Genomic DNA, 13051 nt, shown 5'->3' on the forward strand with positions numbered 1-13051 from the left:
ATATATTCAAGTTTCATTCAATATATTCAGATTTTCATTCAATATATTCAAGTTTCATTCAATATATTCAAGTTTCATTCAATATATTCAAGTTTCATTCAATATATTCAGATTTTCATTCAATATATTCAAGTTTCATTCAATATATTCAAGTTTCATTCAATATATTCAGATTTTCATTCAATATATTCAAGTTTCATTCAATATATTCAGATTTTCATTCAATATATTCAAGTTTCATTCAATATATTCAAGTTTCATTCAATATATTCAGATTTTCATTCAATATATTCAAGTTTCATTCAATATATTCAAGTTTAATTCAATATATTCAAGTTTCATTCAATATATTCAGATTTTCATTCAATATATTCAAGTTTCATTCCATATACTCAAAATTTCCTGAATGGCATTCCATAATATATATATATATATATATATATATATATATATATATATATATATATATATATATATATATATATATATATATATATATATATATATATATATATATATATATATATATATATATATATATATATATATATATATATATTATACATACATTTTAAAATACATAAAACGTTATAAAATAAAGAATTGTTCACCGTAAATGAGAAATTATTTACTCACATTCGAGTAATTTCAAACCTCTTATTTCTGTCTGAGTGTTTAAACAAACTGATTGGACTATATTAAAACTATTTAGACAATACAATACATTACAATACATTTTTTTGGCAATGTGCGTTTTGAAACTTTGTAAACACTTGAGGCAAGTTTTCATGTTCTTTTGAATATTTTGACATCAATTAGGCTACACCTGTTGTCATTCCAGAGAGAGTTGAAACCTATAAAAACAAGGTGCAATGCTCAACTAATATTTGAAGTAGTTGCTCTACTAGCAGGAGAAATGTGTAATAATGTTTTGTTAATCGTGACACTACAGTGTATCATCACGCTATTGTATGTTGTGTATGGGAACCGTTTAGGTACCTGCATCCTCCAAGGTGACCCTCAGCCTCCTGTTCTCTTCGACGAAGGAGACTTTATCATTGGAGGTGCTTTTAGCATCCATTACTATTTGAGGACAGAAAAGCACACCTATACTATTCGGCCAAAATCATTAGAGTGCAGTGGCAGGTTAGAAATATAAATTCAAGTATAATTCTTAATAGTATTTAGTGGGTTGTGAATGTAATAAATTATGTTTTTTTTCCATTGTGTACTTTAACAGCATGGACTTCAGAGAACTGCGCTTTGCCCGTGTCTTGCAGTTCGCCATCCAAGAGATCAACAACAGCTCCGATCTCTTGCCGGGCATTAAATTAGGGTACCGCATATATGACTCTTGTGGCTCTGTGCCAATGGCAGTCAAGGTGTCATTTCAGCTTGCCAACGGATTAGATCTCATATTTAACGACACTGATTCTTGTTCGAAATCTGCTGCGGTTGCCGCACTAGTCGGAGAATCTGGCTCCACGCCGTCTATAAGCATTTCAAGACTTTACGGTCCATTTGGAATTCCACAGGTGTTTGTTTAGTAGGCTATAATATTTTGGAGCATACCACATACTCCTAATAATAATAATAATAATAATAATAATAATAATAGATAAATAAATTAACAAAAAATATTGGCACCGTGTACCCCAAAAGGATGTATTAACTATATTAACTACAAATACTGTCAAATGATCTATCAACATTTTTATACAAATTGTAATTGGAGCAAGTTTTACATGCATTTTGGCCCAATTACATTTACTGTATTGTTCCCTCTCCATTGTACACTAGGTGAGTCATTACGCAACATGCGCGTGTCTCAGTGACAAGCGACAGCACCCTACTTTCTTCAGGACCATCCCCAGTGATCACCATCAAGCGGCCGCACTGGCGCGGATGGTCAAGCGCTTCGGGTGGACGTGGATCGGAGCTGTGCGCAGTGATTCTGACTACGGAAATAATGGCATGGCATCATTCCTGAAAGCAGCAGAGGAGGAGGGAATTTGTGTGGAATATTCTGAGGCCTACTACAGGACCCAACCGCGCAGCAAATTGAAGAGAGTCGCTGATGTCATCCGAAGATCAACGGCTCGTGTCATAGTTGCTTTTCTGGCTTCAGGAGACATGCGACTTCTACTAGAAGAGTTAAGCCAACAGCCTCCTCCGCCGATGCAATGGATCGGCAGCGAGTCGTGGGTTACAGATCCAGAAATGTTGCGCTTTAATATGTGTATTGGTGGCGTGGGTTTCGCAATCCCGCGATCTGTTATCCCTGGCTTTCGTACGTTTCTACTTGACCTGTCTCCACAGCAAGCAATGAAATTTCCACTGCTGAAAGAATTCTGGGAAAGCTCATTTAGTTGTAGTCTAAAACAGCAGACAGGTCCTTCTGGTATGCCCGCATGTGATGGCACAGAGGACCTTGGCACGTTAAAGAACCCGTACACAGACACGTCCCAGTTGCGCATCTCTAACATGGTGTACAAAGCCACATATGCTATAGCTCATGCACTCCATGGCATTGTCTGCAACGAAAAGCAGTGCAACAAAAACATCAAGGTTGAGCCCCGACAGGTATTTGTTTTGTTTTGTTTATGTACCAAGTTATAGTTATAATTTGCTTTTAGATAGGGCTACTAAGAAATATCTTTGTAATCACATCCAGTAGGCTAATGGATTTCAGATTATCTAGCAGATAAGCAATTTTCACTTTAACACATTTGAATTATTTCATGTCTGTCATGCAGGTTTTTGATAAGCTCAAACAAGTGAAATTATCTAAAAATAATTATTCAGTTTCGTTTGACACTTATGGAGACCCTGTGGCCGTGTATGAACTTGTGAACTGGCAGCTTCAGGGAGATGGTTCAATTGATTTTGTAACTGTGGGTAAATATGATGCATCCCAACCCAAAGGCCAAGAATTCAGCCTGAACAGAGCTGTCATTTGGTATGATGGCAGTGAAAAGGTATTAAATGTGTTCTATAACTACTGAATGTTATGTACTACTCTAATACATTTCTGACTCTGATATTATGTACATCTGTCACCTGCAGGTGCCTGTGTCTGTGTGCAGTGAAAGCTGTCCACCGGGTACTCGGAAGGCTGTCCAAAAAGGAAGACCTGTCTGCTGTTACGACTGCATTAACTGTGCCGATGGAGAAATCAGCAATGATACAGGTGCTTTAGGCATGTTCTGCTGGATAAATCACACATGGGCACTGACATACTATATAAGACAGTACACAAAGAAAAATGACTGGGTGACACTTTCTATGAAGCTCATACTTGTAATCAATTATGACACTCTGTTTACAATTATTTATAATCAACAATAACAATTCTATACATTTATATATAAAGACGCAACAAACCTTTTACTATATTATAATGACAGTTATAGCTATTTATAACAACGTTATTAATACTTACTAGTGATATATTTCATCTGTCAATGCACCTGCTTATAACACATTACACATGATTTGTATGTATTCATTAGTTTAGTCATGATTGCATTTATAAAGATGCAATTTTCAATGCTAAAATTGTATGCTATGTTATAGTTACAAAGCCAAAGTAACATATTTTGTTCTTTTAAAAAATGAATGGTTTATTTTACTAATAAAAGTCATATGCCTTATAAATACTTATTGTGAGTCATAATACAGTTACTAACCTTTATAAGTGGATTATTGATGGATTCAAGTGAACAGCATGCAAATTTTCCATAGAAAGAGAATTAGGTCATTATGCTCATTGTGTTCGTTATGATTGTATAAATGGCTTATTGCCATTTTAATTGATCTTCCAACTCATATTTTAAAACCTAACTATATAGTAGTTTGAAAGACCATTTATAGACTTGTTGTGGTTGATTGTAAATCATTATAATCTGCATCTTTAAAAACAATCATGACTGACTAATTAATACTTATAAATCCTGTATAATGGGTTATGAACACACACACACACACACACACACACACACACACACACACACACACACACACACACACACACACACACACACAGTATAAAGTGTATTGCATCTTTATGATTGACTAATTATAAATAATTATAAACAGAGTTCATTACAGATAAAAGCTTCATAGAAAGTGTTAACAAATAATGTTTAAATGTTCAGAAATTAAAAAGTAAAGTGAAGTAAATTTAATTGATTTTGATACCCATTCCCAGTTCACCTCAATCTTTACCTCAATTTCAGTTATTCTGTTTTTTAAATAAATTATCAAAACACAATTTTGTTTTAAAATACAATTCTAAAATATATACCCCTTATAGATCTCTCTTTTAAATGATTATTTTCTTTAGGATGCTTCACAATAATACAATTGATTTGTGCATATACATAAGATTAGTACCAAGGTCTAAACTAGAAAAAAAAAAAAAAAAAAACGTCCAAAAATGAGTACGCCCAAATTAATATGTTGGATAACAAAGTAAATTAACGGGAAAAACAACAAACATTAAAAATGTTCTGTAATATTTTTTTTAATAAAACTGTGGGGGTTTTTAAATAGCAGCAAAAAATTAGCTATATTTACAGAGACATGCATAAAAATATGCATTTTCAAACGAGGGATTTACAAATCTAATCTATCAAAAAACAAACAAACAAATATTTAATGAAATTTTAACAAACTGGAAAAATCAAAAGAAACGTGGGTGTGTGTGTGTTGTGTGTATATAGACTCAGAATTATTAGCCGCTGTTTATTTTTTTCCCAATTTTTGTTTAACGAAGAGAAGATTTTTTTCAACACATTTCTAAACATAAAGTGACATTTAAAGGCTTAACTAGGTAAATTAGGTTAACTAGGCAGGATAGGGTAATTAGGCAAGCTATTGTATAACGATGGTTTGTTCTGTAGACTATCGAAATAAAATATAGCTTAAAGAGGCTAATAAATTTGACCTTAAAATGTTTTTAAAAAAATGTAAAACTGCTTTTATTCTTGCTGAAATAAAACAAATAAGACTTTCTCCAGAAGAAAAAAATATTATCAGACATACTGCGAATATTTTCTGTACTTTAGGAAATATATAAAAAAGAAAAATAATAATTCTGACTTCAAATATATATATATATATATATATATATATATATATATATATATATATATATATATATATATATATATATATATATATATAATAAATAAAATATTTTGTTTAAAACTTTTTGTAATTTATTTATTCTTTCCAACAACTCCTTTGAATTTAACTTAAATGTATTATCTTTCTGTCCCTACAGATGTTAGGTGACCAAACAATTATTTTAATGAATATAATTAATTTGTTTTGTTTAATTACACCAAAATTATTGGCTATATTAACTGAGAAATCATAGGCGGAGCGTGTGTAAGGCTGGGGAAGGCTTAAGGCTAATTTATACTTTTTAATTTATACCCTCGCCGTGGCCGTCGGCATCGCTGACACACACCTCTCAGAAAATGTAACTACATGTCACAACAACGCGTAGCTCAAGGTCCATGATTGGTCAGCTTGGTAGCGTTGACGAGTGTGGGTGGGACCGAGAACCGCCCGAGTCCGTTGGAGCGAGTGTTTAAAGCCTGGTTTATACTTCTGCGTCATGTGAACGGCGTGACTCACGGCGCATGAAATGTGCGTAGCTGTGCATTTATACTTCTGCGCGCTGTTTCTGTTGTTCTGCAAAAACACTTCCGAAACGCTAGTTGGCAGTGAGGTGTTAATGTTCCTCTGTGTAGAGTTTCTTCGCTGGTGTTTTGTTTTTTCTGAACGATTCCTTAATGCACAAGTGGCTTAAACTCGCTCATTTTGAGGCAGGAACCAGCGGACGTGCAACAACTTTAACCTTGAGGTAAACACAAAACAAAACTTTCCATCCGGAGCTCCTTCAACGGACTCAACACTTGTAAACAAAAAAGTTCTTGCTAGTCCGCCAGTTTCTGCCTCAAAATGAGTGAGTTTGAACCACTTGTACATTAGGGAAGCGTTCAGAAAAAACAAAACACCAGTGAAGAAACTCGACACAGAGGACCATAAACACCTTACTGCCAACTAGCGTTTCGGAAGTGCAGAGCAACAGAAACCATGCAGAAGTGCACAGCTACGTGCGTTGCATGCGCCATGGGTCATGCCAATCACTTGGCACAGAAGTATAAACCAGGCTTTAGCCTCCCCTGGCCAGAGACCACGGAGATAGCAGCAAAAAAAAAAAAAAAAATGCATTGAAAACATGTAACGGGTGTAAGGCGTGATATAAATTTAAGTTAATGTTGATCATTAAATTTGTCAATCAAATTTAAAGTCCCCCTCCGCACAAAAATGGAACTGTCCAACCCCGCACATTGCACTGATGAGCGCTGTTTATTACTGGAGTTCGCAGCTGCTGGCCAGCGGACTATTCTGATTTGCTGGTCAAGGACATAAGTAATAAAACAACAAATGAGAATTATGAGAGGGGTATAATAATATATCACACTGGTTTAACTTGTTTTCAGCATTAAATAAATTTGGTAGTTTCATAGTAACGTAGTCTAGCCTATAGTGTAGTAATCTTCTTCATGCAATCTTTTGGAGTTTTACGTTTTTAAGATCAAATATTTATTGCTGAATTACAAGTTTGGTTTTCGATTGGGCTTTTGAAAAAGAGAATGATTTCGTTTTCTCATTCTCTTTCGTAACTGACCAAACTTTTGACCGGTAGTGTAGATCAGTGGCTTAGTTTAATAAAATTCCTTAATGTGCGTGTCGAATATAATAGACGTTTGTTGATAGGCGGTGCTTTTGTTAAAACCTCTTCTTGGTCGGTCGCAAATCTTTTTAAATGCATTAAAGATCAGTGCATATATTAGCCTTACCCTGGAGCTTGTTCACCCTCGACCTATGTGAGAAATGGATAAATATATCCATTTTCAAAAGCATTTATAATCCTGACAGTTGAAGTCAAAATTTAAAATGTTACATGTAAATTCTTTTATATTTATGCCTCAATTTCTGCTTAATGGAGAGAAGAGTTTTTCAACATATTTCTAAAAATAATAGTTTTAATAATTTATTTTTTAAACTAATAACTTCTTAAATATTTGTTTTATCTTTGCATGATGACAGTACATAATATTTTACTAAATATTGTCAAGATATAATAGAATTCAGTGTAATTTAAAAACACAGTAACCCAAATACAGTAGGTTAATTAGATTAAATTGGCTGGTTAGGGTAAATAGGCAAGTCATTGGACAACAGTGATTTGTTCTGCAGACCAATGAGAAAACATATTGCTTAACGGGGCTTATAGTATTGACCTTAAAATGGTTAGCAAAAAAAAAAAAAAAAGTAATCTGCTTTTATTCTAGCCGAAATGAAACAAATAAGACTTAAAAAAACTTTAAAAAATAATAGGACATACTGTAAAACATTCATTGACTTCAACTGTATATATTATATATAGAAATATAAATAAGAATGTCACAACAATAAATATACATTGAGGATATACAATATTCTGTAAAATTTAGAATGCTGGGATGTCCTCGTTGAATATTATTTACATTTTGTGCTATGATAACCAGTCAAGATAATTGTAATGGTAGACAACAGAGTTAAGGATCCACGTACAGCTTTATTAAAGAGTAGTCGGTCAGGCAATGGTCAAACACAGGGGTAAATGGGTACATACAGGAGAATCCAGAAGCGTAGTCAGGTCACAGGCAAATGGTCGATATAGGTGGCAGACAACGTAAACAAGAGAACAAGGCAAAGGTCAAACACGGAAAGACTAGAGTAGAAGAACACTTCATAATGTTACAGGGTATAACCAAGACTCAACAATGTGAATGTCACTGCGAGCAGTTTATATAGTCTATGTAATTAGTCCTTGAGTAGCTCCCAGCTGTGTGTGTAAGTAATCAATGGAGAACAGGAACAGGTGTGTGTGTGTGGTGCCTCAAGGGAGTTGTAGTTCAAACAGTTTCAAAATTGTAGTCTAAGTGAAAGTGAATATTCTCCAGCGATCTATAAGGGTCGCTGGTGATTGTAACAATAATATTTCAGTAATTTAGCCAACATTCATTTCCCCACAAAAACCATTGACTTTATTATTAATATTTTTGCATTTTTTGTTAATTGAATGTTAGAGTGTCTAAATTGCCCCGAGTTTAAAAAGATGAATCTCAAAGTCAAATATTCAGAAGATGTTGGAAATTCAAAAAAGGGGACGGATTTCTTTAATTTGTTACTTTATGTTGTGAAAAGCTCTTGAAAGATATAACGAGTCATTGATCTTCCAGGCAACAAGCAATATTAAAGGTACAGTTTACCCAAAAATGAAAGTTCTGCCATCATTTACTTACCCTTCACTTGTTTCAAACCTGAGTTTTTTCTTGTTTTGATCACAAAGAAAGGTATGTTTTTAAAATGTCAAATGCCTGTGACCATTGACTTGCATAGTATTGTTTTGCCTACTGTGGATGTCAATGGTTATAGGTTTTCAGCTTTCTTCAAATGTTGTGTTCACCAGAAGAAAGAAACTCAAAAAGATTTATAACCACTTGAGATTTCTAACCATTTTGTCTAGTGAACAATGTAAAACTATATGCCATGGGTGCTAGCTATAGATGTGCACACAAGACCATAATAGTTCAAATTACAGAATGCAAGGGAGCTTCAACATCAGACAACAAAAACAACAACGAACAACCAACAATGAACTTGAATGAACAATGAACTCACTGGAGGCTACCTGTTTAAATGGTTCCACTCAAGGGTCAACAATAGTCAACTTTTGAAGTGAAGAAATATTCTGTTAAACTCAAATATCTACTGAATGATGTTGAAAAGCAGCAGCCAATGGCTTTCACAGTATTTTTTGTTCTTACTATGGATGTCAATGGCTGCTGAATTTTGTCATTCTTCCAAAGATGAGGATATGTCTGAAAATATGAAGAGAGGAATTCAAAAGATTAGAACCACTTGAGTGTGAGAAAATGGTGAGAAAATATACATTTTTGTTCATTTTAACTTTTTATAAAATTTTAGTTGAAACTTGATTAACTTAACATAAAAACATGTTTTTGTCATGACTTGTGATATTTATTTTGCAGTAAATTAGTGCCTAAAGTGCACATATTAGTACATAAAAAGGTATTTCGGGAACACTAGAAGGGGTGTTCATAAGACTTTCATTAAACCTTTATAATTATGACATGACCATGTCATGAATGTGAATGAGATTTTATGCATGCTCACAGTATAATAACTGTCATTAAAAATATTATGACTATAACTGTCATTAAAGTCATTATTAAAAATAATTTGACAGAGTAATCACACTTTTACATACAAATACAGCTTGTCCCACTGAAAACATGATCGAAAAAAAAATTCATGACACAATTATAATGCCTCATGTCAGTCATGTTTATGAGATATTTATGACAAAGATGAAGACTGGTTGTGATGTATTTGTTTATGTCCATTTGTCATAACAAAACAATGTAATCTGTGCTTTTCAATTAGCTAACTTAGCAAATGACACTTAACAAAAGCATGCATAAAATCTCATTCACATTCATAACATGTATCATGTGACCCAGAGTCACCCTTGCTGTGAGGCGATCGTGCTACCCACTGCGCCACCGTGACAAAATGATGAAATTAACAGTGATCCAATGAATTTGAAAATCAGGCAGTGTGAACTCGGTATTTGGCTTTAAAGTGGTTTATACTTCTGCATCAAGTGATCGGCGTGACCCACGCCATATGCCTTGCGCGTTGTCGTGCATTTATATTTCTGCTTGCTGTTTGTGTGCTCTGCAATAACACTTCCGAAACGCTAGCTGGCAGTAAGGTTTTTATGTTCCTCTGTATCGAATTTCCTTGCTGGTGTTTTTTTTTTAAGTTTAACAATTTTATTAATCCCACCAGGGGCAATTAGATCATAAGATAAACACAAAACAAAACAGTTTCCGTTTGGACCTCCTTGTAACACAAGGATGACAGAGACAACGTTAGGATCCAAGTGCAAGTTTATTCGGTAGTCAGGCAAGCAAGGGTCAACACAGGTGCAAACAGATGAATAAAGACCAATCCAGAATCGTAGTCACTATAGTCACAGGCGAGAGGTCAGAAGGCAGGCAATGAACATGGACAAACTTGGCAAGGTCCAAAACACAGAGAAACAAGACTAAGGAAAACGGGTTGAATTGTCACTTTACAGGTAAACAAGACTCGGCAAAGAAGTGAGTGTGTGTGCTGCTAAAGTAGTGTGTGTGATTAGTCCAGAAGCAGCATCAGCTGTGGGAGTCCAATCAGTGGAGACTTGGAGCAGGTGTGTGTGTGTGGCATGACTGAATTTGTAGTTCATAAGATGTAGTCCATGTGAAAGTGAGTTCTTACCAGCGACTTCTGGTGGTTAGAGATCACTGGTAATCATGACACTCCTTCATGGGACTCTACACTTGTGAACACTCCAACGGGTTCGCGCGGCTCTTGGCCCCGCCCACACTCGTCATTGCTACCAAGCTGACCAATCACAGTGCTGGCGCTACACATCATTGTGGTGTGTAGTTACATTTTTTGAGAGGTGTGTGATGGCCACGGCAAGGGCTATGCGTCCACACGCAGGCTGCACCGGAGCATACGCATGCACTTGACACAGAAGTATAAATCAGCCTTTAGGCTTCAACAAGGTGGCAAGTTTTGTCACTCTAGTTAGCCCTGGCTCCTCCACTCCTCCACTGGCATGAGTGATGAATGTCAATGAAAATAAGTAAGAAAAAGTAGAAGAAAGTAGTAGTAATGAGTAGTAGAAAACAGAACAAATGACATTACATGGGACAGAACTCAATACAAATTGAGACCTAAATACACAGAAGACAATTAACTAAATGTATGTGAGGATAATAAAAAAATGGGGGAAATAGAACAAAGTAAACTAGGTTCAACTAATTTAATGAAAACAATAAAACAAATTTCACAACTGTGACATTTACATAAAATACATATGTTATAATGCTTATATGTAAACTGGTGTAAAGTGTATGTAAACATAGCATCTAACAATCTGCATGCCAACGATTTCATTTCTTTTGTCCATGAATGACTTTTTTACACTGATTTCCTTATCTTCCAGATTGTTTAGATTGTCATGAATGTCTTTCTGACTACTGGCCCAATAATGAGAAGAACAAGTGTCTTCGCAAACCAGTGGAGTTTCTGTCTTGGGATGAGATCCTTGGAATTGTTCTGGCTGCTTTTTCTGTTTCTGGCTCATTATTGGCTTTAAGTATGGCTTTAGTGTTTTATAAAAACAGGGCTTCTCCAATAGTGAGAGCCAACAACTCTGAGCTGAGCTTCTTGCTGCTCTTCTCGCTGACTCTGTGTTTCCTCTGTTCACTCACTTTCATTGGTCAGCCCACTGAGTGGTCCTGTATGTTGCGTCACACAGCATTTGGGATCACTTTTGTCCTCTGTATCTCCTGCGTTCTGGGGAAAACAATAGTGGTGTTAATGGCCTTCAAAGCTACACTTCCAGGAAGTAATGTCATGAAATGGTTTGGGCCTCCTCAACAGAGACTCAGTGTTTTTGGTTTCACTCTTGTACAGATTATTATATGTGTGCTTTGGTTAACAATATCCCCACCATTTCCTTACAAGAATATGCAGCACTACAAAGACAAGATCATTCTAGAATGCAGTTTAGGGTCAGCTGTTGGTTTCTGGGCTGTGCTGGGTTACATAGGCCTCCTAGCTTTCCTATGTTTTGTTTTAGCTTTTCTGGGTCGGAAGCTGCCTGATAACTTTAATGAGGCTAAATTAATCACCTTCAGTATGCTCATATTCTGTGCTGTTTGGATCACATTTGTTCCAGCTTATGTCAGTTCTCCAGGGAAATTTACTGTGGCTGTAGAGATTTTTGCCATTTTAGCTTCAAGCTTTGGTTTGATTCTCTGTATTTTCGCTCCTAAGTTTTTCATTATTATATTTCGGCCAGAACAGAATACAAAAAAACACATAATGGGTAAAGTACCATCAAAAGCCCTTTAAGTCACTCATTGCTTCTAAGGTGCACACACACTAACCACTTTACATGGACATCAGAAATCAAATTATTTGCCTTAATTTAATTAAGAGAATAATAAGACTAAGGTGTTGACATGAGTTGCTTTTTGAGTGTTACATTCATAATCCCATTTTACATGTTATAGCACATACTTCGATTAACGTCATTGCGTCACCACGCTATCTGCATTTCCTCCGGAGTTTCCTCAGTTTCATGCAATTTCAGGTGTTTGACTTTTAATTTGTGGACTTTAACTGCAGTTTGGCACTTTTACGTTCAATCATGAACATTTTATGCACGCCCTTCGTGACAAACGAGATATTTGATGCAACTATGCACTGCTGGAAGTGTTGTTTTAATGGAAGTTCATACCGCATGCTGAATGGAAGAAAAAAAAACCTCAGCATTTTTCGATGCAGGTGTCTGTGATCTGCACTGACTGGGTAGGTGCAGAGTGTCAAACAGCCGTGTGTGTGTGTGTGTGGACTATCCTGTTGCAAAATGTGGCGAAAAGTCCTATATGATGGTAATAATTCGATTAAGGTGTTTACATGTCTGTACTGCACTTCAATAATGCAACTAAAATCGGCATACTCCACATCTTAATTCGATTTCTCTTTAGTTCGATTATGACCTTAATCTGATTAAATTAATCGCTGCTTACATGGATAACTCTTAATCAGAGTATTGTTTTAATCCTCTAATGTAGCTGTGGAAACTCCAACTGATAATTGTGAAAGCAACACAGTTAATTCCATGTTGTTGTTTTTGTTTTACAAGACAATTTGGGTTGTCTTGATATGTAATAATGTGCAAAATCCACAATAAATAATCAAAATAAAATAACTCCAAAATAATAATTTCACAGTCACCAGCGATCTAGCCCATGCAGATTGCTGGAGGACTACAAATCTGCCAGCAAAAGAACTACATATCCAGGCATACACTGCTCACACACCTGTTGCAGGTTCC

General features: G+C 35.3%; 1 protein-coding gene across 1 annotated transcript; it reads left to right on the plus strand.

The window, feature by feature from the left end:
• The first annotated feature begins 916 nt into the window (after window positions 1–916).
• Window positions 917–12063, plus strand: LOC130245856 (extracellular calcium-sensing receptor). The gene is made up of 6 exons (XM_056478631.1): window positions 917–1146; window positions 1241–1535; window positions 1801–2583; window positions 2757–2978; window positions 3067–3190; window positions 11150–12063. Exons 1-6 carry the CDS (start codon window positions 917–919, stop codon window positions 12061–12063), a joined length of 2568 nt encoding a protein of 855 aa, XP_056334606.1.
• The last annotated feature ends 988 nt before the right edge of the window (window positions 12064–13051 follow it).

Source organism: Danio aesculapii, chromosome 18 (genome assembly GCF_903798145.1).
Source record: "Danio aesculapii chromosome 18, fDanAes4.1, whole genome shotgun sequence".
NCBI lineage: Eukaryota > Metazoa > Chordata > Actinopteri > Cypriniformes > Danionidae > Danio > Danio aesculapii.